This window comes from Ciconia boyciana, chromosome 1, assembly GCF_034638445.1.
Source record: "Ciconia boyciana chromosome 1, ASM3463844v1, whole genome shotgun sequence".
NCBI lineage: Eukaryota > Metazoa > Chordata > Aves > Ciconiiformes > Ciconiidae > Ciconia > Ciconia boyciana.
The window spans coordinates 9,019,108-9,044,327 of NC_132934.1; the positions used below are offsets into that span (position 1 = coordinate 9,019,108).

Genomic DNA, 25,220 nt, shown 5'->3' on the forward strand with positions numbered 1-25,220 from the left:
AGTCCATCAGCTGAGGAAGGTCACTGGATCTGTGATGGCTCCCTTGCCCCTGCCATTGCAAAGGGAAGCTGGTCCTTGCTTTTGTATTTCGTGGTACTTTAAAGGAATTTTCTCTTAATTTAAAGAGAATTAAGTGAAAATTAGGTGGTAATTTAAAGGAATCTGCCTTTAGTGATAATCTAAAGGAATCTGTTTAAAAGGAAAAGCATCTTTCACTGGAACATTTACAGCTGATGAAGAATAAGAGACACAACCATAAATTGATCAGGTTTTCTTGTGTAAACTTTGACACTGTCTTACTCGCCTCAGTTCTGTTTCACTAGAGACACCAACAAAGTGGGTATCTGAAGATGGAGGAAACTACAATTTTTCTTTGAATTTTGGCCTTCCCCTCTCTGTGCTATGGTACCCACATGTTTTATACAAAAACGGAATTTCAAATCTGAAAGAACCCCTGTGCTGAATCTGTCCTCATAACGTTTATAACCTGCTATAGGACTTTGAACTTAATTGTTGTGTGAACTAGAGCCATTCTCCCATTCTTAATGGGAGAGCCAGAGTTCTCAATGAACTAGAGCCATAGACACCCATTCTCAATTAACAAATTGCCAGTAATGGAAAACAGAATAAATATGTTTGTTCTGCTTTATTAATCATTAAATGCAATTGTAAAGTCCTTTATATATATTAATCTCTGTGCTATAAAACACTAGTGTTTAGTATAGTATGACAATACTTTTAATTTTTTTTAAAATTTTTATGCCTATTTTATAGGATGTTAATCGAAAAAATACCAATGTGGTGGAGTCATGGGAAAGAAGTAAAGAGAAACAATCCTACACTCACATCATCTCCAAAAACGCTTCCTTCACGTTCACCTGGGCCTTTCAGAGAATAAACGAGGGCCAGGATGTAAGTACTTCTTTACATACAGGGCTTTACAGCACAGCTTTCCTCGGACACTTGCTGCCAGAGCTCTTGCCCTCCATTGAAGCTCACAGGCTTCTTGTAAAGGGTGAGTGGCTGTCACCATGTAGCGTCCCTTGGGAGGGAGCTGTGGATAAACCATCCATGTTGACAGACAGGCACCTGCATAAGATGATCCCTGAATCAGTGCCCTGGCGCACAGTGCTGTGATTAGTGTCCACATGCAATGGCGCAATGGCACCAGGGTGGTTTCCTCGGCTCTTGTTCCAGAGCAGACAGTTCATCAATGACATGGCAAAGATCTACTCCATCACGGTAACCAACGCAGTGGATGGAGTCGCCTCTTCTTGCCGGGCCTGTGCACTGGGCTCCGAGCAGTCTGGCTCATCCTGCGTGCCCTGCCCGGCAGGACACTACATCGAGAAGGAGACCAGCCAGTGCAAGGAGTGTCCAGCCAACACCTTCCTGTCCATCCACCAGGTCTACGGCAGGGAGGCCTGCATCCCATGTGGGCCCAGCAGCAAGAGTACCAAGGTACAGAAGCCGAGTGTCTCTGAGCAATGGGCAGACAGGTTTTATTGGGAAATAAGCATTCAAAGGGCCAGTTTTAGTGCTTTTCTACACATATGTGCCTTGTGAGCATTGGAGTATAATTATAACCAATGATCCCACTCTTCCAAATATATCCCTCGTCTAACTTCTGTTTGTAAATATGCAATAAGAAGATAAAATTGACCACACCAGGTCAAAAAAAAGTTAATTTCAAGAAGCTGTACTGGGGACAGTGTAAGAACAGGGCACTCATATACGTTACTTCCACCTAAAACTGTCCCAGACTCCTGCTGTTTTAAACTCAGGGACTTCCTCAGCTGGATGATGTTTCTGTGCCTTTAGAAACCTGTAACAAATTCCTCTTATATGAAATTGCCCTTAAGCCTAGATAAACATTTATCATGTGCAGCAGCCTTTGGCAAGGAGCTGCACAGGGACTTGAAGAACTGCTCCAATTTGTTCATATTCTGCCTTTCTCCATCTGGGTTCATATCCTGTCCCTGTTTCTTGAACTCTTTCTTGTGTTTCCTTTGCACAATGCAAGTGTAACTGAGGCCATGTTCAGGTCTATCTACAGGGCTTTAAGCTGGGACATTGGGATCCTAAAAACACCCACAACAAAACAAAGCAAGAAACTCTGCATTTTCTTGGCTAATGCAGCAGACAGCAGAAAGGCCAGGCTTAGGGAACATTAAAGTCCTGATATGTAATTGCAAGGGACTGAAACAGGAATGGGAATTCTCCCAAGGGAAAGGTGAATTACAGGAACAGAACAAAGTTCCCCTCTATCCTTAACAAGGAAAGCAGTCCTGTCTGCACCTGCTTGCTCTGACTCCCAGGTGAACAGTTTGCTGCTGGTCCATAACTGCTCTTTAATGGATGCCTCTCCTTCTCTGAAGGACCACTCTGCCTGCTTCAGTGACTGCCTGGTGTCGTACGTCAAGGATAACCAGAGCCTGAATTACGATTTTAGCAACCTCAGCCAGGTGGGCTCATTGATGAGCGGGCCCAGCTTCACCTCCCGAGGGACCAAGTTCTTCCACTTCTTTAACATCAGCCTGTGTGGGAATGAGGTGAGCTCAGCTGGTGTTGAGGGTTGGGGGGATTAACCAATTTGCTGCCTGTGTTGATGCTCTGTGGGATCACACTGAGACAGGACAAGGATGCCCCTACAGCTGAGCTGTCACCAACGCTGTGCAAACACTTTCCTCTGGATCTTGCTCAGCAGTGCAAGAGGACTTTTGTGCAGCCAAGTGATCTTCCAGAGCAGAGATGACAGTGTTTTAGGCATAAGTAATGCTCAGAAGAAAAACCCTGTCACATCCTTACCTTTTCTTAGTTCTTGTGCCTTCAGGTCACAACCCTGACCTTTTTGTGCTGCCCCCAAGGAACTCAAATGAAGAGTCTGAGTCCTTCAGTTGCCAACTTCTTTCTATATGTTTCCCTTGTGACTTGGCTGGAGATGTTGCTATCAGCAGAGCCCCTGGTCACCCTGCTCTCTGCCAGTGGCTGAGGTGCCTGTTGCTGACTTTGATTGCAGCCTTTTAAAGTGGTGGAAAAATGTGTTGAGTCCATCAGTGCAAACAGTCTCTGCCCCAGAGTCAAGATTTTTCTGTCTGGGGCTTGGACTGTACCAAAGCATGTTGTCACATACATAAATTAAAGTTTCGAAGCAGTACCAGTGATGTGTATTGTGCCATGAAAGCCAATGCATGTAGTTTACATTGATGTTCAGCCCTGTAAAGTTCTGAAGTCTCTTTCCCATGTACCAAAGGGTTTGCATGAGTTGAGGCAAATGAGTAGTCACATTTCTTTACAGTGTTTTGCATACTTTTAGGCTTAAATATGTGTTTAAGTACCACCTGGATAAGAGCTACTGACAACTAGATCCACAAAGGTACAGATATGCTCACTCCCCTGTGGATCTGATCTTCATTTTCCCAAACTGCTACAATGGTACTACAGTACTACCAACTGTATGATTAGGTCCTGAATGCTTGGCATTTTGTCAGGACTACTGAGTCTGGTGATTTGTCTGTCATTGCTGTTGCTCTGAGATTCTAGCACTGGTCTTGATATGTGACATTAATGCAGCCTTGAAGGCTATATATCTGTTTAGGATTTCATATATTTGTGCTTTGAAAATATTTTATCTATCTGGATTAAATCCTAAATAAAGAGGTATTCTACAGTATATTATTTAAAGGCAAGGGAAATGTGGTTTTCCTTTGCAAGCCATTTTATTATGCTCTGCAAGTAAACACTGTGCTGTCAAGATAAACAAAGAAGAGTGCTTTGTAGCACAGGTTTCTGATAAGACACATACCAGAGGTGACATTGTGTTTCTGGGTCTGTACAAGGCTTTAATCGGAGCTTTCACAATGGCACAGTTTGTTGTTGCAATTTGTCCTCTCATGATAGAAACATCAAGTTGTTTCTAAGGTGCAGTAATGAAACTCATCCAGTTTGCAATCAGAAAGTTTGCAATCTCTCCTTTCCCAAACTTTTTTGTGTCTTATGAACAACCAAGAGCTTCCCCATTTTTTTCCTGATTGTCCACAGGGGAAGAAAATGGCTATTTGCACTGACAATATCACAGATGTTACCCTGAAGGACATGGTTGCAGAATCAGAAGATTTTTCCAACTTTGTGGGAGCTTTTGTCTGCCAGTCCACCATCATCCCATCAGACAGCAAGGGTTTCCGAACAGCCCTGGCTCTGCAGTCCAACAGCCTTGCCGACAGGTTCTTAGGTACATGGTTTGTTTTCTGCATGTTGTTATCATGGATGTACTCTCATGTATTTAGGGCTGCAGAATAAATCCTTCTCAGCTCAGCAGTGCTGCATTACCTTGAGAGAAGAGCGAAGGGGCAGCCCAAGATTTAGACCCACTTTCTTCCTGAGCTGTGAAGCAGATGTGGACAGATGCCATTGCTTTTCGCTGCTGTTTCAGTACAGCTGATGGCTGGAGGAGAAGAGTAAGGGTTCCCCCCCGTTCTTTGTTTTCCATGCCCATATTACTCACTCTTCCCTGTGTTTGGTCTAGGGGGTCCCATGGTGCATAGAATTTCAGCACAAAAATCTGGAGAATGTAATTAAAAAGCACTGGTTTTCTTTCATGTTTCCTACCCACCTCATGCAGGGCAAGACCAATCACTGCAGTAGTCACATTAGTCCAAGTGTTTCTGCCCATGCCAAGTCTCCATTCGGGCAATTTCAGAAGAAGAAGCTGGTGCTGGGACATAATTAGGCGAGGAAGGAGGAGGCTTAGGGCAGCATGGGGCCGTGCACATCATTAAGTCTTGCATTGCTGTGGCTCACAGGTTCCCAGAGTCTGAGGCCAGATTAGACAATGAAGTAATTTAGTCTGCTCACCTATCCATTACAGGCACTGAGTGTTTGTACTTTCTCCCTGGCACTGAGCCCAGAAACTAATGTTTGACAAAAGCACATCTTTGGAAGAGCATTCAACCCGGACTTTTAAGACTGCCAGAAATAAAAGCTTTGCCACAGTCACTGGTATTTTTTCCACTGGTCAAACACCATCTCTGTATTTTGTTTTAAAGCAAACTTGTTTCCTGTTTCAATTTGCCTGGCTTCAGTTTTCAGCTCTTGCTTCTTGTTATTCTTTCTCCATTTCACACCCACATTTTCCTCCTTGGAAAAATATTTTGTGTACTGGAATCATCACACCCTCCCCACTCTGCTCTTCTGATAAATTAAGTAGACCAAATTCTTTCCAGGTCTCTTGCTATCATGTATTTCTCTCAAGCATCTGAATATTTTTTGAGGCTCTTTCTGCAGCCTCTGTAACTTGTTATTATATTTTCTTAAAGCATGGGCATCAGAATGGAATAGTATTCCAGTATTTAACTCACTATGATGGCAATAAAAATCACTTCCGTATTTGTATTTGCATGCAAGGATGGAATCCCTGAGTCCTTCTTTCTCCAGACTCATGGGATTTCATGATGGTTTCTTGGATCTGATGTCCAAGAAGATATTTTTCAGAGTTACTGTTTCCAAGGGAAGATCTGTCTTCCTTAGGACTGGCCTTCATCCCTTGCTGCACTTGTCTGCACTAAAATATGTTTAGTTTGATTAGGACCAGCTTACCAAGTGAACCAAGTTGCTCTGTATTTTATTCCTGTTCCTCTTAATCTTTGTCTTACCTACACACTTTACCAACAGTGATTATATAGTTACTTGCAGATCCCTGATGATAATCTTGCATTTTGGGACTCCAATATCAATGCCTAGAGAAGCCTGGAGACATACCACATTTGATGACAATTATTTCCCATGGCCAGATAATTTTATAATTAGTTAGTTAAATAATTTTTAATCCAGAGTGTGCACTTAATTGATATTACACCGCTAACTTTTTAATTAGAATCTCATGTGGTAATCAGTGAAATGCTTGATAAATTTACATAATTTTCTTTAGCAACCAAATTCATCATCACTCAAGGAATGAAATCAGATTTGTTCAACAAGAGCTGTTCTCCATAAATTCATGTTGACTGTCACTCATTACGTATCTATCCATTAACTGAAACCCATCTTCCACTTACCATTCCTGTTATTTTGCCTCATCGTGTTAGCCACATTGTAATTTGACTCACCATATCCCCTCTCCATCAGTCTTCTGACATTTCACTATCATTAAAAGCTCTATTAAAGGTCACTCTTAGGTACAGGTTTGCTAGTTTATAAGCGTGCATGCCAAGTAGATGCCAATATCCTCTCCTGCCACTGTTCAGTCATTGTCTTGGAAAGCAAGGAGATAGTCCTTATTTTTTCCTAATACGGAGAAAAGATATCAAGCTCTTCTGCTGCTTTTTCTATATCACAATTGTTACATTTTAAAATGGTTGAAGTTTGCCTTTCCTATCCATAAGATGTACTTTTATTTCTAGTATTTCTAAAAAAGCTCCAAACTTATAATTTTTCTAGTGCTGCCAAACACAGGCTTTTCCCTGAAGTCTTTAGCATCCATTATCATTTTTCTGTAACTCATAACTTTTGATTTTATTTAATTCTCTATTCCCCCTCCATTAAGCTTGTGCCAATGTTTTTATTTGAATTGCTCTTTTACCACTGTTCTGATCCAAGGTGGACTCTTAGTCAAAGCTATTGTCATTCTTGAGAGAGTCATTGTGGCTTTTTAGCCATATAATTAATATCCTCTGAAGAATGACATATTTTTTTTTTCACACTTGATTTTGCTTCTAGTGTTCTTATTTTTGAGAAACTGCACTTTGAGATGCCATCTCTACAGTACTGCATATTGGATGGAAATATTCTCTCATTGCCTCTGTTGAATATAATAAGGTCCCTAGGAGCTATCATCTTCCAGTATAGTGAGTAACTAATCTCTGTCCATTGTGTTGCAATCCAAATTTAAGTTACCCTGTGTTCGATGCAATGTCTTTGATGAGAGGAAATGATCATCCTTGCTGACGTCAGCCTATATTCTCAGAACAGAGGTCCTTCCACAATAACATGACGTCTTTCTGCATATCTCCCTGATGATTGCTGCAGCACAGCTCATTTTGTTCTGTCTGTTGATGTGATGCTCTGTAGCTATCCCTCACCTGCAAGCCCTCCTGAGCAACGTTACTGAGCACATTGATCCATGTGCTTTCACAGTCCCAAGCTCTGACTTGTCCTACACCAGGTAGTAGTGTCTAGTGCAAACTGTCACCTTTGTTATCTACTATATTTACCTAAAAGGGTTATAATCAGACATGGATTTTCCAGCTGTGTGAATCATCCTCCCAAATATAATGCCAGTCAAGTTGAAGTCAAGTCAAAGTCTTAAGAATTCAGCTCGGCTGTCTGAACTGTTGCAAGAACAAGTGAAAAAATTCTTTTCTTCAGTCTTTCCCATCTTCCCACTAGTTGCTAGCTGCTACCACTTTTTCTTGTTGTTCTAGCAATTTTTCACCTCACTAGAAGGATGCAGCCTGTCCCATTTGTACAGCTTCCTCTTCTTCTGAAATGTTGCAGTGCAGCACCAATATTTGCTGCCTTCTTTGGTTCATGGGGTTGGAAGGATCTCTAAGAACTTTGCTTACTTGAATTTTCCTCTTTTTCAGCTCTTCTCCAAAATCCATGCAGACCTGTGTAACCTGTGTTGTTCCACACACCAGCCTGTCATTTGTTCCAAAATGTGCCATCAAGGCTTGCCTATGACTCCATAATCCTTCTGAATCTTGTCATTGTATCTTTCAGGTTTTCTCCCACAGTACTGCAGATTGCTCAGGGTGTTACATGGTTATGATGTGTTAGGGTTATACATTCAAGGCACATTCAAGGTTGGGTCCTTTCCCAACCTAAATTATTTTATGATTCTATAATATCCTGTGATTGCTTTAAATTCATACAAAAGAGTAAAACTTATTTACACTGGTGTTGTTTTATTAATTTTTTGTTTTGTTATGTTTATATGAGGAAATCAGACTGTATAAGGAACATACAAATCTGCAAAGTTTAGTTAGAATAGAAGAAAGTGTATAATGTATAATAATGTCATTAAATGCTGTTGAGACCCATACCTTTCAGACTGAGAAAATGTTATATGTGAACCCCTCAGAAATCCATTCTTAGCTTGTTCCTTTTTTTTTTTTCCTTCTCAAATTGTAGGAGCTACTGTTGAAACAACACTGGAAAATATCAGCATCAAGACAGATATGTTTCCTCCCTCTCCAAGCAAAATACCTGATGTGCATTTCTTTTACAAGTAGGTTAAAAATACTGCTTATTGGTATGTCAAATTTCTTCATTTGTTTAAAGGAAACTAAAACTGTGAGGGGAGATCTTTAATCTACCTTTAATCTTTATCACTTTAATCAGTATCTGGCTGATATTGATTGGCATGTTGAAGAACATCTTATGAAATCAGCAAACACTGTTTACTCAAATCTAAATTACACTTGATCTGTAGAGAGTGATACCAGAGCTTTGATTAATCTAGGTGTCACTTCCAGTGTCATGTTGCTTTCCGTAATTTCTCATATATGGCTTTGATATGTCCATTTCCCATTGCATATTTTCTTTCACATTTGTTTGTATTTACTTTGATGTTACAAAAATGGACTAATCAAGGTTAAAAATAATTGTTCCAACCTGCACAGTTACTACTGTGCTTTCCCTATTCTTCACTTTCCTCCATAAAAAGAATACTTCAGCTTGGGTAAGAATTAGCTCAAAGATCACCTCAATTAAGATGTCTACATGCTGGTGTCTTTGTGTGAACTGGGTTTCTAAGCTTGGACTCTGGAGCCCGTGGGGCTATTCAGCTTATCTTAAGGCACATACCTATATTTGTTCTACTGATTGGCTCTCTAGACTCTATTGGCTTTAGTAATAGATCTTAATTGGCTATAGCACGTTGGATATCAACACTTTATGCATATGTGAATACTTAAATTATGTGTCTGATTCTGCAAACTGAACCCCACACCAGTGACCTTACTTTGTGTATATTATGAACCTGGCTTACAATGTCTGTCATGTTGGAATAAGGTCCATTTTTTTAATCCCCTTTGCCTTGCGCTATTTCAGGACAGTGTGGTTCTCAGATTACTAGGTGAGGAGAAGCCATCATAAACTCTCCAGCAGAGTAACACACCAACCACAGCACCTCTGATTCTCTTTTTTAATTGTTCTATTCCATTTTGTGGGCAGGTTTATTCCTTGACTCAGCAGAATTCAAACTAGCTAGAAAAACAGAGCAGTTCCCTCAGTGGCATGTCAGAACACTTTGAGATTTAAATGAAGTGGTGAAACCTACCCTGCTTCTGATGCTCTTTTTTTCCCCTTCCAGCTGACAAAGGCAAAAGCGCTGTAGTAAACACTATTTCTTTAGTACTACAGTTGCATGAATGGACAGAGACCTATGAAAGAGCAACATGTATTTACTGTAGTGGAAACGTATTACGTTTCTCCTCTTGTTTGACATTAGGTCTTCAACAGTGACAACCTCCTGTGAAAATGGCCGTGCAACTGTTGTGACAATGAGATGCAACCCCAACAAACCAGACCAAGGAGAGCTTTCTGTGCCCAGGTATTTAAGTATTTGTATCCTAGTAGTACCTAAAAGCCTCTTCTCCTCAGGCAACTTTTACAAAACTTGTTAGTAACTTTATAGTTAACAGCAATGAGGAGTGCTGTCTCCCGCATCAGCCACCCAGGAGGTCTCACTCATTTCTCCTAGGTGAAGGACATGTGTGTCCGTCTCCTCCCAGCAGACCAACTGCTGTGTGTTCAGGCTGTGCGGTGAGAGAGGTTAGAGCTCAGGCAGGTTATTCCAAGCTTAAAGCCAAATGCAAATGTAGTGATGTTTTCTTGTCTACACTTCCCCTTTATTTCAGATCCTTATTTTGATCTTTGGCCTCCTGATTAAAACTGCCTAGTCTGGGCTTTGAGAGGTAGTTTTTCTTCCTTGATCTACAGCAGTGGCTGTGAACAAAGTGATTTTTTTGAAAAAGAGCAACCTGTCCTAGGAATGATGAAATCTGCTATTGCAATGCTTATGTGAACCCTGACTCTGTCTAGTTCAAGTTCTATATGTATTTATTTATGTGCTTCATCACTCCAGTTTCTATCCTGGACACCTTGTACTAGTTGTGTTTAATTTGCCTGACCTTTTTTCCCCTTCACTCTGATTCAAGTGACTCCAAAAAACTATTTTCTGAAGTACTGTTTATTCCTGCACCTGAAAACTTGCAGAGAAAAAACAATAAAATAATTAGTTCTGTTACTCTTCAGCAACACCCTGTGATTTTTCAGAAGTTCCCCTCAACTCTGATAACACTCCTCTTTGGCTGTCAAGGCCCATCTTAGTCCATCTGGACTTTACTATAAATCTGCTGATTGCCCCCTCACTGATCCTGCTTCCCAAAAGTTAAGTCCCCTTCCCAAAAGCTAACAGTGTGAGAAGTGTGACATCCTCTTTGATCCCTGTCCTTGTTGGGACAGGTGAGCCATACTCACCTGAATGAAGGCAGAGAGGCATCTACTCCACAGGTGACAGATGAGTGATTGGTGTTTGAACGCCTTTGGAGATGTTTACCCCAGTTTCTTAGGGACCCGATAGACTACAAATTATGCTGGACAACAAGCCACCATCTATCAGCTGCTGTGTGAAAATCCTTCAGGTGTCCTCATGTTGTAGGTTAAACATGATGCGAGCTGTGATAACTCACCAGCAGTGAGGGAGGAGTAACCAATCTTGCTTTTAAAAGCGTGAACATGGACAGAAACAGCACACAGCTGGCGTGATGTAACTTATCTCAGTTCTTGTTGGCTTCTTCCTAGCACCCTTTGATTAGCTCAGCAGTCAGACAGATATTTTCAAACAGTGAGGTATCTGATACATGTCAAATAATACTGCATATAACTCCTTGATCCTCCAGACATGGTGTTTAGTATCATATGAAGTTGCAGTATAAGATGAAAGAGGCTGAGGAGAAAGGTCTGTCAATGCTCTTGCCATGTACATTGAAAAAATGTTCCATAATCCAGAGAGGACAGTTGTCAGTTATTCAAATCAGGATAAACCAGAATGGTCTTTTAGGGCTGTGGATTTTTCAGTCCTTCAGATCAGGATAACAGATTTCCAGATGATATAGAAAAAAACTTTAAAATCCATTCTTCTGTATGGATATATTTCACATTTACATGACCTAGCTTTTTGCACGAACTTTTGGCCGCTGCTGCTGTTAGACCTGATGTAATTGTCAGTAACAAAAGCGGCGTGAATGTCCTGCCATTGCCAGTACAACTTTCTTCTGCAGGCTGAATACAAAATAGGGTCATTAGTCTTTCTTAGACTAAGAGAAGCTGTTATCTCTTCATTAACTGGTGAACATCCTTCTAGTAATTAACCATGACAGGACAAGTCCATTCCATATGGACGAAATCACCCAGACATCATTAGAACAACAGCAGGAACCAGATAGCAGCGTTCATGTGGAACAGTCACCCAGTGCAGGAGAACAGTGATGGAGGTGTGTGCTGGGCTAGCCCATGCTGGTGAAATGCTGGAGTAGTTCTGCTGGTCTCCAAGGCTTGCTTCTTTCTCTTCTCTTCATCGTAGGCGCATGAGTAGCACTCACTGCCAGGAACTAAACCGTTATTTTAGACCTTTGACAGCCCAACATCTGTTTTCACTTGAGAAAGCATTTTACAAACTAGGAAAAATTCTTCCCCCAGATTTTTCCATCTGCTGACTTGATGGATGTTTACCCATTTGTTGTACTTACCATTACCAATCTTCAGCAGCAGAATGTGGAGTGAGGATGCAAACCCCAGAGTGTTTCATAAGTGTTAACTAAGCTTTGCTCTCCTCCTAGCTCATGCCCCGCAGGCACCTGCGATGGATGCACTTTCTACTTTGTATGGGAAAGTGCAGAAGCTTGCCCTCTCTGCACAGAGCAAGACTACCACGAGATTGAGGGAGCCTGCAAAAAAGGATTTCAGGTACCAGACCCATGTCTCCAAGTCAGATGGGTTCACTTGGGTATAACTTGGACTTGTTGAAATTCGGTGTGCAAGTCAATATGTAAGTGCAGGTAGAGTTCGTAAATCTCAGTCCAGGCTCTGAGCTGGCTGGATGCAAGTCTTATTGGTGAGGTGCTGTGTTGAGACTCAGGGATATTTATTTCTGGAAGAGAGCTGGCTTGTGCTGACCAGCTATGTGGGTAGGGACCTGAACTCTGTATGCATTCATACATGCAGGCAAGTTATTTGTGAAGGATGGAATGCCTAAAGGACTTAAATCCTTTAATAACCATAAACATCAGGGGAAGGCTAGGAAAGGATTCAGAATTTCAGTTCAGAAATTCATCCTTCCTTGCTTTTTTTTTTTTGCTGCTGCCTTCTCTCGTCAAATATTAGGAAGTCCTTTCACAGGTTCAGAACTGTCCTGTTGACCAACAGCTCCAATGCAGGAGCTTTCACACATTCACACACATTTCACACATTTCAACACATTCACAATCGATGTCCAACCCATATTGTGCCAGGTGAAGAACAATTCAGAAGAGGAAATCCTTCTACCATGTCTGAACCTGCAGGCACAATCAAGGGGACAATTGAGTAGACACTATGACTCAACCTGGAGTCTGAAAACCTGAAGTACATGTTTTGATTTGCTTTCATTGAAGAGATGTCTAATCTATCTATCTACCTCAAAACAGCTTGTTTTCTTCAACTCTAAATAGTTCTCTCTTTTCCTATAAGCATCTCACTTTTTGGTGTTTTCTTTTTTCTGTTTGAAAGGAAACCTTGTATGTATGGAATGAGCCAAAGCATTGCATTAAAGGGGTTCCCTTGCCAGAAAAAAGGACCAGCACTTGTGAAACAGTGGACTTTTGGCTAAAAGTTGGAGCTGGTGTTGGTGCTTTCACAGCCGTTCTGCTCATAGCCTTGACCTGCTATTTTTGGAAGAAGAACCAGAAGTAAGTACTGCAAATTGTGCTCCATATAAAAGTAAGCTAAAAGCTTGATGTAGTGAACAGAAAGCCATTTCATGGATCTGACATTATGACAATGTTGATGAGAAATACCATGTTGGATCAGTCCGTTAATCCACCAAATTAAGGTTTCTTCTGCTAACAGTCACTATCAAAAATGCTAGTTAGGAAAGTATAGGAAATCCACAGTAATTTGTTATGGCATAATTTCCCAACAGGAACTGTCTTTTTAACCCCCAAGAGTTTGAAGTTGACCTTAGGTCCTGAAGCAACGTGGCTTTCTCAAGGTCTGAAGACCAAAAGGATCTCTCTTCAGTCTAATTAGTCCCTTTCAGATGGGTTAAAATGATCATAGAATCATAGAATCATAGAATGGTTTGGGTTGGAAGGGATGTTTAAAGGTCATCTAGTCCATCCCCCTGCAATGAGTAGGGACATCTTCAACTAGATCAGGTTGTTCAGAGCCCCGGCCAACGTGACCTTGAATGTTTCCAGAGATGAGGCAACTACTACCTCTCTGGGCAACCTGTTCCAGTGTTTCACCGCCGTCATTGTAAAAGATTTCTTCCTTATATCTAGTCTAAACCTACTCTCTTATAGTTTAAAACCATTACCCCTTGTCCTATTGCTACAGGCCCTGCTAAAAAGTTTGTCCCCATCGTTCTTATAAGCCCCCTTTAAGCACTGAAAGGCTGCAGTAAGGTCTCCCTGGAGCCTTGTCTTCTCCAGGCTGAATAACCCCAACTCTCTCAACCTTTCTTCATAGCAGAGGTGTTCCAGCCCTCTGATCATTTTTGTGTCCCTCCTCTGGAGCCACTCCAACAGGTCCATGTCGTTCCTGTGCTGAGGGCTCCAGAGCTGGACACAGCACTGCAGGTGGGGTCTCACCAGAGCAGAGCAGAGGGGCAGAATCACCTCCCTGACCTGCTGGCCACGCTTCTTGTGATGCAGCCCAGGATGCAGTTGGCCTTCTGAGCTGCGAGTGCACATTGCCGGCTCATGTCCAGCTTTTCACCCACCAGTACCCCCAAGTCCTTCTCTGCAGGGCTGCTCTCACTCCTTTCATCCCCCAGCCTGTATTGATACTGGGGGTTGCCCCGACCCAGGTGCAGGACCTTGCATTTGGCCTTGTTGAACTGCATGAGGTTCACATGGGCCTGCTTCTCAAGCTTGTCCAGGTCCCTCTGGATGGCATCCTGTCCCTCAGGTGTGTCAACCACACTACTCAGGTTGGTGTCATCTGCTAACTTGCTGAGGGTGCACTCAATCCCACTGTCAATGTCATTGATGAAGATATTAAACAGTACTGGTCCCAGTATGGACCCCTGAGGGACACCACTTGTCACCGATCTCCATCTGGACATTGAGCCGTTGACCACTACCCTCTGGATGCGACCATCCAACCAATTCTTCATCCAGTGAACAGTCCACCCCTCAAATCCATGTCTCTCCAATTTAGAGAGAAGGATGTTGTGGGGGACCATGTCCAAGGCTTTACATAAGTCCAGATAGACAGCATCCGTAGCTCTTCCCTTGTCCACTGATGTAGTCACTCCACCGTAGAGGGCCACTAGGTTGGTCAGGCAGGACTTGCCCTGGGTGAAGCCGTGCTGGCTGTGTCGAATCACCTCCCTGTCCGCTATGTGCCTTAGCATAGCTTCTAGGAGGATCTGTTCCATGATCTTCCCAGGCACAGAGGTGTGGCTGACAGGTTGGTAGTTCCCAGGGTCCTCCTTTCTACCCTTTTTAAAAATGGGTAAAATGTTTCCCTTTTTCCAGTCACCAGGGACTGCACCTGACTTTTCAAATATCAAGGTTCTTGACCCTATATTGCTTAGATCTGCTTTGGCAGGACATGTCTGGTACACACCCAAAAGATCCCTGCTTCTCAGACTGAGCATACTGACTGTTCCCCATCCTCATTGTCCTCTGCTTCCCAAATCTCATGCCATAAACTTTCAAAATGTGATTCCACCTCCATGGGATTTCATTGCCCTATAGCACATCCAGCTTCAGCAAACCCAGACTCCAGTATCATGGTCCCCCACCTCTTGCTGCCTCCTACCACACACTGTTACACGTCTCCACTCCCCCTTAGCCCCCTTGGACATGGGTGTGATGCAGATTCTGATACAGGCTGATGTCAGACCTGCTGTTGCCCCAATGAGCACACAGGTCGCACTTCTTCATGCAGGAAATCCTCTCGACCTACTTGTGGTCTTTTGGGAAAACATGGCTCTTTTATAAGGATAGAGGGCTAATCTGGAGAGCAGGAGCTTGGTGTATAGTTAATACTATTCTGGTTACATGTTTTTAATGATTGAAAAATATCTAATTTCCAGTAAATACCTAAAAGTAACTATGTGTAAGGACTGCAGATAATCTAAATTACAAAAACCTTGAATATGGGACATTTGTAAAAAATCGATGCCTGTCTGGCTTTATATCTTCAGGCTGGAGTATAAATATTCCAAATTAGTGATGACAGCAAACTCAAAAGAGTGCGAGCTGCCAGCTGCTGACAGCTGTGCTATCATGGAAGGAGAAGATAATGAAGAAGAAATAGTATATTCAAATAAGCAGTCACTGCTGGGGAAGCTCAAGTCCTTGGCAACAAAGGTGAGTAGTAATTACTACTATTAATACTAAAAATAATTATTACCTTTATTTATTACTGGACGTGATGAGGCTGTGATGCTAATTTGCACAGTGCTTTGTGCAGCCTCCCACGCGCACATCACCCAGTCTATAGCCGATCTGCTGAAATCCACAGTATGGATAATGATAAGAAATGTTGCAGGGTGTTGAGTAAATACTCCCTCTTCTGCAGAGAGATCTCAGTAGCATTCTTTATTGTATGGGTGATACCTAAAAAGAGCAGTTAATGGCGGGGGGATCCTCTCTTCCCAGAGTCCTACCAGACACCTCCATTGCTGAGGCAAACACAGCTATTATAGATACAGAAAATTAACATTGGGAACATAGCCACCAGTCAGCTGCTTGCAGCTTACCTGGGCTGGCTTCATGGCTGACTTGAGAACCATAATTCTGAGTACTATAGGACTCAGTTGAAGAGGAGGCATCAGCCACAGCCTGTTACCCAATACAGCAACCTCCTCCGTTTCAGTGGGAAGCAACAGCAAAAGGCATTTTTTTCTGCAGCACATGTGATGTGGGTTGTTGCATGTCTGAATTCATAGCACAAAGGTCTTCGGTGTCCTTTGAATATTTTTGAGAGGAGCAACAGAGGATCGTCATGGTAGAACCCGCAAACACTTTCTTTATTCCAAGTGCCTTGAAGTCAATGGGAAGGGTAGTGGTGTCTTTAAGGGAGTCTACCTGGGGCATCTATTATGATCAGGATAAAGGTGGATGGCATTTTCCCTTTCAAACAGTTTTGCGAAGAGGGTTGTTTCAAAATAAGAAGGTTTCTTAAATGATCACAATAAATTTTTTTTTTGAAAAGTCCCTCTCTTGTTTCTTGTACAAATAATATTTCAGAATGTGAATGTTAAGATTTTTTTCAATTATTCCTTTTTTCCTTTCTGTGACTAAGTGCAATGTAATTAAAATCTGTGTGTCTCCTTTCTTGTCCCTTATTTTTCTCTTCTCTTTGTTCTTTTACTCTTTTTATTAGACTGCTGTCCTCTTTCCACGCCACCTGCTCCCCAGATTGCCCTCCTAGGAGATGTTACCATTACACAGCTAGTATGCGGAACTTCCCCTTGACCCCAGCCTGACTATTTGTCTTGCAAAATCAATATTGTTCCTTGTGGAAAGGGGCATAAATTCAATATTAATTCTTAATTCAATATTAAGAATATTGAAAATGTAAATAAAATCAAATCACATCAAATTTTGTGGTGGTGTTGCAAAAATGGAAGTTGATTCCCTTTTGAATCCTATAGGGATTAACTTTGAAATACTGATGATGTTTTTTTGTCTGTGAAATGGCTTGGCTGGCTGTGGCTGAACATATTGACCAGTGCTGCTGGTGAGGGTCATGTTTTGCTGTATGCCTGATAACTGTAAAAGCTTTGCTGACTCCATTTGCAGCACCAACCACTGGCTCCTTCCTGATTAGAAGTATAGAGACGAGAGTGTGGGAGAAGTGGTTTTTTTTTTTTCCTCTTTAAAGTAAGCTTTAGTACTTCAAAGTACATTCAGACCACTTGAATGCCTGTTTGGACTCAAAAAGAGTTTTTTAAAGTTCCTATATCCATTGTAGCAGGCTCCCTGAGTATTCTCTCCTTTTTAAACCAGCCTGTCAGATATTTCTAAGGTGATTCTTTTTTTCCTGCTGGATAATCATAGCTGGCAAACTCAGCTTCCAGTACTTCATTAGCTTACTGAAATCTTTGTCCTGTATCCCTGCAGATAACTGGATTTTAACATATATTTCTCCAAAACAAATGTTACAGGCATCAGTTTTCATTTATGCAAAAGATGAGGAAATTCATCTCCTGCTGCATATGCATGTAAAATAGGGAAAAAAATATATGGATGAAAACTGGGGAGAAAAAGAGGAGAAATGTAAACTGGGGGATAAAGAAAAATCTGAAGTATCCTAACTATATGTTCAAGCTTCAGGCAATGGCACTTCTATGAATCAAAACATCTCATGAAGCTATTAGTGGTTTTGAGTACCCAAGGAATTCAGGGCTAGACCTGTAATATAGAAGGAAATCACTGTTATTTTTAATGAGAATATAGAAGTCAAAGAATTATGAAACTGCTTCAGATTGGAGGCTGTTCTAGTTCCATCTGTTGTCTCCAGCATAACAATACCAGGTCCTTCAGAACAAGAAATATATACTCTGCAGTAGGCTGGCGTAGGACAATTTTCTCCCCTGCTCTTTCTTACGACTGTACTAGGCTGTCCTGATCTGAGAGGGATGGCTTTAAAGATCAGGCCATGAGGTTAGTTTAACATAGTTTCCAAACTGTTTGTGTACATCAACAAGTATGAAAGGTAGGTACATGAAGCAAGAACCACCATTTTCTAGTGAGTAGTTTTATTAGGGCTCCTTCATTCTGCATGGACCATTGGGTTGTTCACACACGCAGTAACGCATACATCCACACTTCTCACCCTGATGTGGGCTGGCCAGATGGCCTAGGCTGTCACCCAGCAAATAAAAATAGAAAGAAAACTCAACCCTCCAGCCCTGATTTTTAAGATGGCAGAGGATTTGTAGACTCTTTTTGTCCTGTGGGTCTCCCAGAGGAGGAGTTCGGATGGGAATCCAGGAGTGAGGCAGTGGTGTTCACATTCACAGACTTTGCTCCAAACATTTTATTTATTGTAGGAAACATTTTAATAAGTAATAATAACCATAGATATGATTGATTACCTTGCAATTCACCAGCTCTGACTACCTGTCCTATACTATGAGTATGAAATGCAAACTTTCCCTGTACCCTCTAAAGTAAGTACCATGAACAATATATATGGCATAATTTTATTGATGTTGCAAATTTTTACAGCATTAGTGGTGTTATTAAATAATAAAGGGTCAAACTGTGCACTTACTGACTGTGGTAGAAATAAAGTGAAGCCTTTGGCAAAGGCTGCTCTTGAGATATTAAAAAAATAAGTGACTGTAGTAACTGTTGGAGTGAACTGAGGAATCCCAGTTGATAGGAACATGTATTTTCCATTGCAGGAAAAGGAAGATAATTTTGAATCTGTTCAGCTGAAATCTTCAAGATCCCAGAATATATGAAGAATTAATGCTGCCTTCAAAGAAACAAACCTAATTTCTATTTTTACAGGACCATATTTTAAACATATTCTGGCACACATTGTAGTGGTGATCTTGGTGAGAAATGCTTGGCCATTTAGGAGGAAAGAAAACAGGAAGCAAACCAGAAAATTGGATTGCCTTACTATGTGATTGAGTACCTTGCCAAAAAAGAAAGCAGACGCTTGGATTCCATACTGGGAATGAAATTCAACTCAGGAAGAGATATACATACTGCAAATAACATGAATTTTTTGCATTCACCTGGGCATCGCTCAGGCATGCCATGTGATTTAGAGGTACCTTTCATTTCCTATCACTCCTTCTACGCATATTCATAAGAAATGATTTTCAGAGAGGCCTGAAACCTCCTGCAGAGGGGGTGTATTGTCCTTTAATAGCATAACTATGAATCTCTCTTAAAATCAAAATTGTGAATGGTACTCGGAATGAGCCTCAGGTGAGTTTTGAACTTTGGAAAATACTTTTGATTTTAATGCTTTGAAGGGCTGGATGTATTAGAGGTGTTGGCCTCTAATACAAGAGGCATGGTGTTGCACCTGCAAGTTGAACCCATTCTGATGCCTAAGTCATGGCCATCAGGGTTGGGGTAAAACCTGGTGCTATTAAATTTAAATGTGTTAACTGCTGTTATATGAATTGTAGGTCTGGGCCCATGAGTTTATAGGCAGTAGCAGGCTCAAACTCTATAAAGAGAAGGAAAGTGATACCTACAGTGCAAGTTGCACTTGTCCCTCTCTGTGGAAGCTTGTCCTTTCAAGAGAGGTCATTGGCACTTTCAGTACCCTCCCTTGGGCTGCCAATGTCACCTTTCCCTGGGTTGCAAACCAACAAGGCCTGAACTCTGGAGGTAAAGCAAGAGTCTCTACTTCTGGAAATCAGGGATCAGCTTTGTCAGTTGGGAGGCTTATTAGAAATACTCAGCCATGTTTATTCCTGGACCCACGCAAGGAACGAGGACGGATGCCCAGCAGAGCTGAGCGTGGGTTACATACTTGTGCAGCTCAGCATTCAAATGCTTTCTGCTGTCAATACAAGTACCTGCTTTGGAAGAAGGGCACAAAATGGTGCCTTGAAAACTGGAGGCTAGGTAGACTTTTTCATGAAATCAGCCACATTATAAGCATGTGATCTTCATAATATCTACTGTAATAATTTCCTGAAATTCCCATTGAGGTTGAACTCAAAGGAATCTGAAACTTAGGCAAAAAATATTTGAGTAAAATTATGCAAGATTTGTATAAACCCGGGAGAAAATGAGGAACGATTCTTGTATTGACCTCTGGTCAGACTCATATTTCCATTATAGCAAAATTAATGTGAATTGTGGAATGCATCAAAACCAGAAAAGACACATGGGCAGAAATGGTCTTTTTACTATAAGGAATATAGATTTTTGGTTTTATAAGACTGAGCTAGATCTATCAATAAGAGGGCCCACTTTTAAGTAAAATTTAAATTAAACTGATTTTTCTGCACTCTAAATATTTTATTATACTATAGGCGTGGACAAAAATTTTATGAAGTTTAGATTTTTTTTTTTCTTTAGGGAAAATTCAGCTCAGTTATTTTCTATCTCCAGTCAAAGAACACAGGCTTTACTCTTGATGGAAGATACTTCAGGCATCTTAACTGAAGTGGTGTACATTTTTTGTTGTTCTTGAAAAGGCACTTCACTTTCCCAACAAAGATTTTTATGGGGTATTGTTGAATGTATATTAAATACACATTCCTTTTTGTATATTTTGTACCATTGCACACTTATTATTGTACATTGTATTTGTTGTCATGATGTCATTTATATATGGTTGTCAAAGATGATATGCTCACAGAGTAAACGGTTATGGCTTTGAGATTTCACTTCTTGGATCTTTTATGAAGAGGGGTTTTATGTTGTTGATTTTTATTCAGCTAGTGTGCTGTAGCATCAAAGATATATATCTGATGGGCATTCATAAAATAAAGTGAAAATATATTTGAAATTTTGGACTTGAGATGTTTGGTGGAACTGCAGGCTTTCCTGAACATTGCAGGTCTGCAGTGGTGGCTAGAGCTTTTCACTGCCATCAAACTGCATCTGTCTACTTCTCCTTTCATTTTTTGCCTTCTCTCTCCATATGTTTTCCAAGCCATAATTACAGTTCATTCTCCAGAACATCATTTCTACTTTCATCACTGGACCCATATCTCTGTAATGTCAAAATGCCTTAATTTTTATGAACTATATTTAATTTGACTTAATACCACAGAGGGTTTGTTTGGTTCCCTTCTCTTTCTCTTTTATTTTCCAAATAAAGCAGAGAGTGGAAATTTTTTGTCAGCTCTGACAGACTTTGCTGTATGACCCTTCTCAGCTCTGCTTCCAAATGGTTTGTCATGATATTGTTGAAAATTCTTCCAGGCAATCTAGTAGCATATCTGCTGCAGTGCTAACATAGTGGGATACAAACCAATTCTGTAGACTTTGTTTACCTTAAAATAAGAAAATTGCATTTTCCAACAATTAAGCAAGTTAAAACTGGCATAATTTAGCTGACTTCTGCTATTCTTTTCTTTCTGTTAAAGATATAGTAGAGAGGGGAAATTTCCATTTTCCCATAAGAGGCAAATTTTGGAAGCCTTTAACACTTTGTTAAGAAATCAGCTGTCTGTGACCTCTTCTAGTACTCTGCCAAAATATACTTACAGCAACCTCCCCCTTTTCTCCCACATGGAATCACATCAGAAACTGTTATTTGATGCCATAAACCAATGTGAATCAGTCTGTTATGTGTTCACTTGATTAAATGGAATGCGTTTTATTGCTGCATTTGCATGCTTTTCTTTGAAATCTGGAGTCAAGCAACTGAATCTCTTTGAGGATTAAGCACATTTTAGTGGTGTCTCTGTATAAATTATTGGCAAATTAGCAAAACGTTATTGTCTCAGCTTTGACAGTGCTTGCTAGGGGGGAAATGTGCAAATAATGTATTCTATCTTGGCTCTGATTATGTTGGTTGATGTTTGTAATATATAATACGATTGATTAAGAGTCTAGGTTTGGGGAAAGTTAAGTGTCTTAGAGCCACAATGGGAAGTTACTGAGTAGCTTCAAGGAGCTGTCATCTTTGTTCAATGAAAGGATTTGACTATTTGCTCTTGAAAAAGAGCTTCTGGGACTCTTTGTTAGTAAAGAAGAAAGTTTGCAGTTTTTGGTTTGTCTGTCCTGCCAGGGCCAGTAGTACCCATAAAATTGAGATACTTACATATAATCAGACAAGATAGCAGCAGATGTTGCCATTTAGGAGCCAGTGGTTGTTGACTCATCTCCAGCAGTGGCCAACACAAATGCTTCAATGTGAGAGTAAAAGCAGCTACAGTTGGTGCTGACACACCAATGGGAATGACCTTTCTTTCTAAGCAAGCAATGCTGCTGGCTGGTCCATATCATGAAGCATGGATGCCTTAAATAGCTATTCTAGGTAATATAACAGGGACTAATAACCTCAAGAGAAATCTTGGGAAGTTCTGCTTATCTTTGGTGGTGTTCTCTCTTAGTCTTTCCCCTTGTATACTTCTTTTACTGAATCCCCTTGTTTTTATTTCTTGATACTTTTGAATGCTTGTGAACTGTGCTTCTTTGGCAAGCACATAAGGAGATAGGAACAGAAGTAAAAGGAGGTCAGGCTCATCGTAGAATATACAGTATGTGTCACAACATATGGGGACATCCCCAGTCACCTGGTTGGGTGTGCCCACGCTGAATACGTGCAGCAGGAGCAAGGGAGACATGAGAATTGAGTCGATCATAAGGTGCCAGTGTGTTTTGGTTATTTCTCTGGATGTATACAGTGGGACCTCATCAGGAAGAAAACTCTAAGGTCCCATGTACTGTGAGGCTGGTGCTCTAACAGCACCTAAAAGCCAAAGCGAGGTTGTGTGGATGTGTGTTTGCTTGAATAAAAGACATGCAAGAGTGACCTCTGAGAGTTTTGGTGTTTTATACAGGCCATTCTTGTCCTTGCCTCCTTCCATATTTAAAATGGCAAGGTACTAGAAAGTCACTCTCTTTAGGGGTAACATGCTCTGTTTTCCAGCTGGTTGTAGGCAGTGGTGACGTCGTTATCTGGCTTGCCGTTGTTGCCTCTAAAGGAGGGGTTGGTTTGTGTAAGGAAGCGTCACTGCTGGGGAGAGAGAAGCCCCTTCCTAACCCTGCCATTTCCTTAGATGCAGGAGAAGTGAGAAGACTGGCACTGCAGGCTCCCCCCAGCCTTTGCTTCCTACCCCTCCCCTTCCTGTTGCAAAAACAGCCCTGCCTGGCCTTGGCCTCTTTTCTTCTTGCAGTAACAAAACTCAGCGTTGCCTATGTTGCTGAGAAGCTTTGAGGTGGCTGTGGATAAACAGCTTCTGCCTTTCGTCTTGCAGACTGCAAGCATTAATGAGTAGGCAATGACATCATGGACATCAGACTGCGTTTGGTGACGAGTTAAGGGTTTGTTTTGGTCGCCCTTACTCTAAGTGTACTAATTGGGTGAAGGATTGCAGTGGAAACCTCTTTAACCGGAGCTGAGATTTCTGGGTGGAGCCAGGATATTTTGGGACATTTTTCGCTGATTTTTGGGATTTATTTTGTTCAGGTAGAACATGATATTTTTTACATAGGTTTTGATCATTTTTCAATTTGAAAAGATGATTCATTTTGAAATTTCTTTTGCTATGACTGAAACCAGTTGTGTTGAGTTAATTCAGGAAAAACAATCACTTGAAGACAAAATAAAATGCTATGTTTTACCACAGTAGATTTTGGTTTTGCTTTCAAACTTCCCTCAAGACTTAAAGAAGAAACACCTCTCCTACAAAGAAAAAAAAAAACAAAACCAAGGACAAAGGCAAAAAAACCCCTACACCTTGTTTACTTCAGATTGACCTGTGATGATTTTTTTTCAAGTCTTATTTTTCTACTCAGCCAATAAATAAAAAGTGATCAGTTTTTCGCAAACCTTTCTGCACTCTTGATTTGTATCAGAGAGCTAAGGTACTCTGAAGTTACTACTTCTGAATGAAAACCTAAACTTTTCTGCAGCCTCCAGTAAGGCCCCGTAGACACTGGGTTAAGCCTTGCTCTCATCCCCAGCATTTCCCCCTGGTTGGCTGCGTGCAGGGCTCAGAGCAGTGTGACGGCTCTTCAGGCTCACAGCCAAGGTACCTGGGGCTCCCCTCCACCATGCAAGGAACCGTGACAGGACCCACTGTGCTTTGAGGTGCATTACTCAAATCTTTATATATGATGGGAGCAATAAAGAGACCAAAATTTATAATCTAAAGCCAAGTTTTACACAAATGGGAACAAAAATTATAAACTGTTTTAAATAGAGAAACTAAAATGATGATGTGAGACAACAGCAGCAAAAAAAAAATAAAAAAAAAAATCCCTTTCTCAAGAGATTTTCATGCCAGTATGGTGTGCAAAGCCTCTGCCAGACTTCAACATTTTCCTTTTTTGTTTTGCTCTGTTTTGAAACTGGATTACTTGAATCATCAGGCAATACCAGATAATCTGCATCCCTGGACATCCAACGGAAAGCAGTGAAAAGCTTTCAAGACAAAACCAAGTAAGGTACAAGAATGCCGGGAACATTCACTGGTGCTGGAACTCTAGAGCTCCACGTGGGGTTTTTTCGTATGAAAAACCCACATGCAAGTGGCTTTCAAATGATGTAAGTATTCATAACAAGTATTCAGACACAGACATTGGGTCATTTTCTCAACAGTGCTATCAAAATGAATGAAAACTTTGGGACAGTAAGATCCTCACCTGCTATAAATTAGCTTCAGCGATGCCAATTTAGATTCTAGGGTTGGAATTCATCTGACACAATGCCTTTATTTTCAGTGCAAACTTTGTGAGCTGAGCAAGCTGTGCTAGCCTTTATTTGGAGAGATTAATCTCAGCCTAAAGTAGCAGTCCGAGATAAGCCAGGGGAATTGTGCTTACTTCCCTCCACTGAGTACAAAGGGAGAAGGGATTGACAATCTCATATATAGCTATTTATACTATAGACAATGAATGTAGGTGGGGTGGATTTGACCCTGATTGTTGCTTTCCATAAAAATTGAAAAGAAATTCTCATTGGCTTAGGCATTTTTAAGAGCTCCATAAAGATAATGTAGCTGCAGGGACCATCAGCATTATGGTCAGATATTCCGACCTTTTGCCATACTGTGAACAGCCTCTTAATCAACAAAAGAGCATACAAAAGTCAAATGAATGTAGCTGCCCAACTTGAGATGCTTTAAGGGGTCTTGATTTAGAAAGCAAGACTCCCAACCTGTCAAAGCTTGACCCCTGTGCCATGCATCAAGGAACCAAGCCTGAAACATTAGGCACTCCAGAGTTTGTGGAGTGAAAGAAGCTGAATACAGAGCTCTGCATGTAATGTGGGCTGAGCAATGCCTATTTTGGGGAAAGTCACAGGGATTTCTGTACTAGACAGCTCCATGATGCAGAGGCATA

At 41.1% G+C, this 25,220-nt stretch overlaps 1 protein-coding gene across 2 annotated transcripts in view; it reads left to right on the plus strand.

The window, feature by feature from the left end:
* The window catches only part of ELAPOR2 (endosome-lysosome associated apoptosis and autophagy regulator family member 2), a 112,917-nt gene extending 91,208 nt beyond the window's left edge, over positions 1 to 21,709 (plus strand). The window contains exons 13-22 of one of the 2 annotated variants that reach the window (XM_072858370.1): positions 775 to 912; positions 1,198 to 1,461; positions 2,379 to 2,552; positions 4,042 to 4,231; positions 8,128 to 8,224; positions 9,449 to 9,550; positions 11,841 to 11,967; positions 12,769 to 12,947; positions 15,416 to 15,581; positions 18,629 to 21,709. In XM_072858370.1, coding sequence (XP_072714471.1) covers positions 775 to 912; positions 1,198 to 1,461; positions 2,379 to 2,552; positions 4,042 to 4,231; positions 8,128 to 8,224; positions 9,449 to 9,550; positions 11,841 to 11,967; positions 12,769 to 12,947; positions 15,416 to 15,581; positions 18,629 to 18,688 — 1,497 coding nt within the window. In that variant the 3' untranslated portion in view covers positions 18,689 to 21,709. Of the gene's footprint in view, positions 1 to 774; positions 913 to 1,197; positions 1,462 to 2,378; positions 2,553 to 4,041; positions 4,232 to 8,127; positions 8,225 to 9,448; positions 9,551 to 11,840; positions 11,968 to 12,768; positions 12,948 to 15,415; positions 15,582 to 16,599; positions 16,724 to 18,628 lie in introns of those variants that run through there. The other variant, XM_072858379.1, reaches the window with a different exon arrangement.
* The last annotated feature ends 3,511 nt before the right edge of the window (positions 21,710 to 25,220 follow it).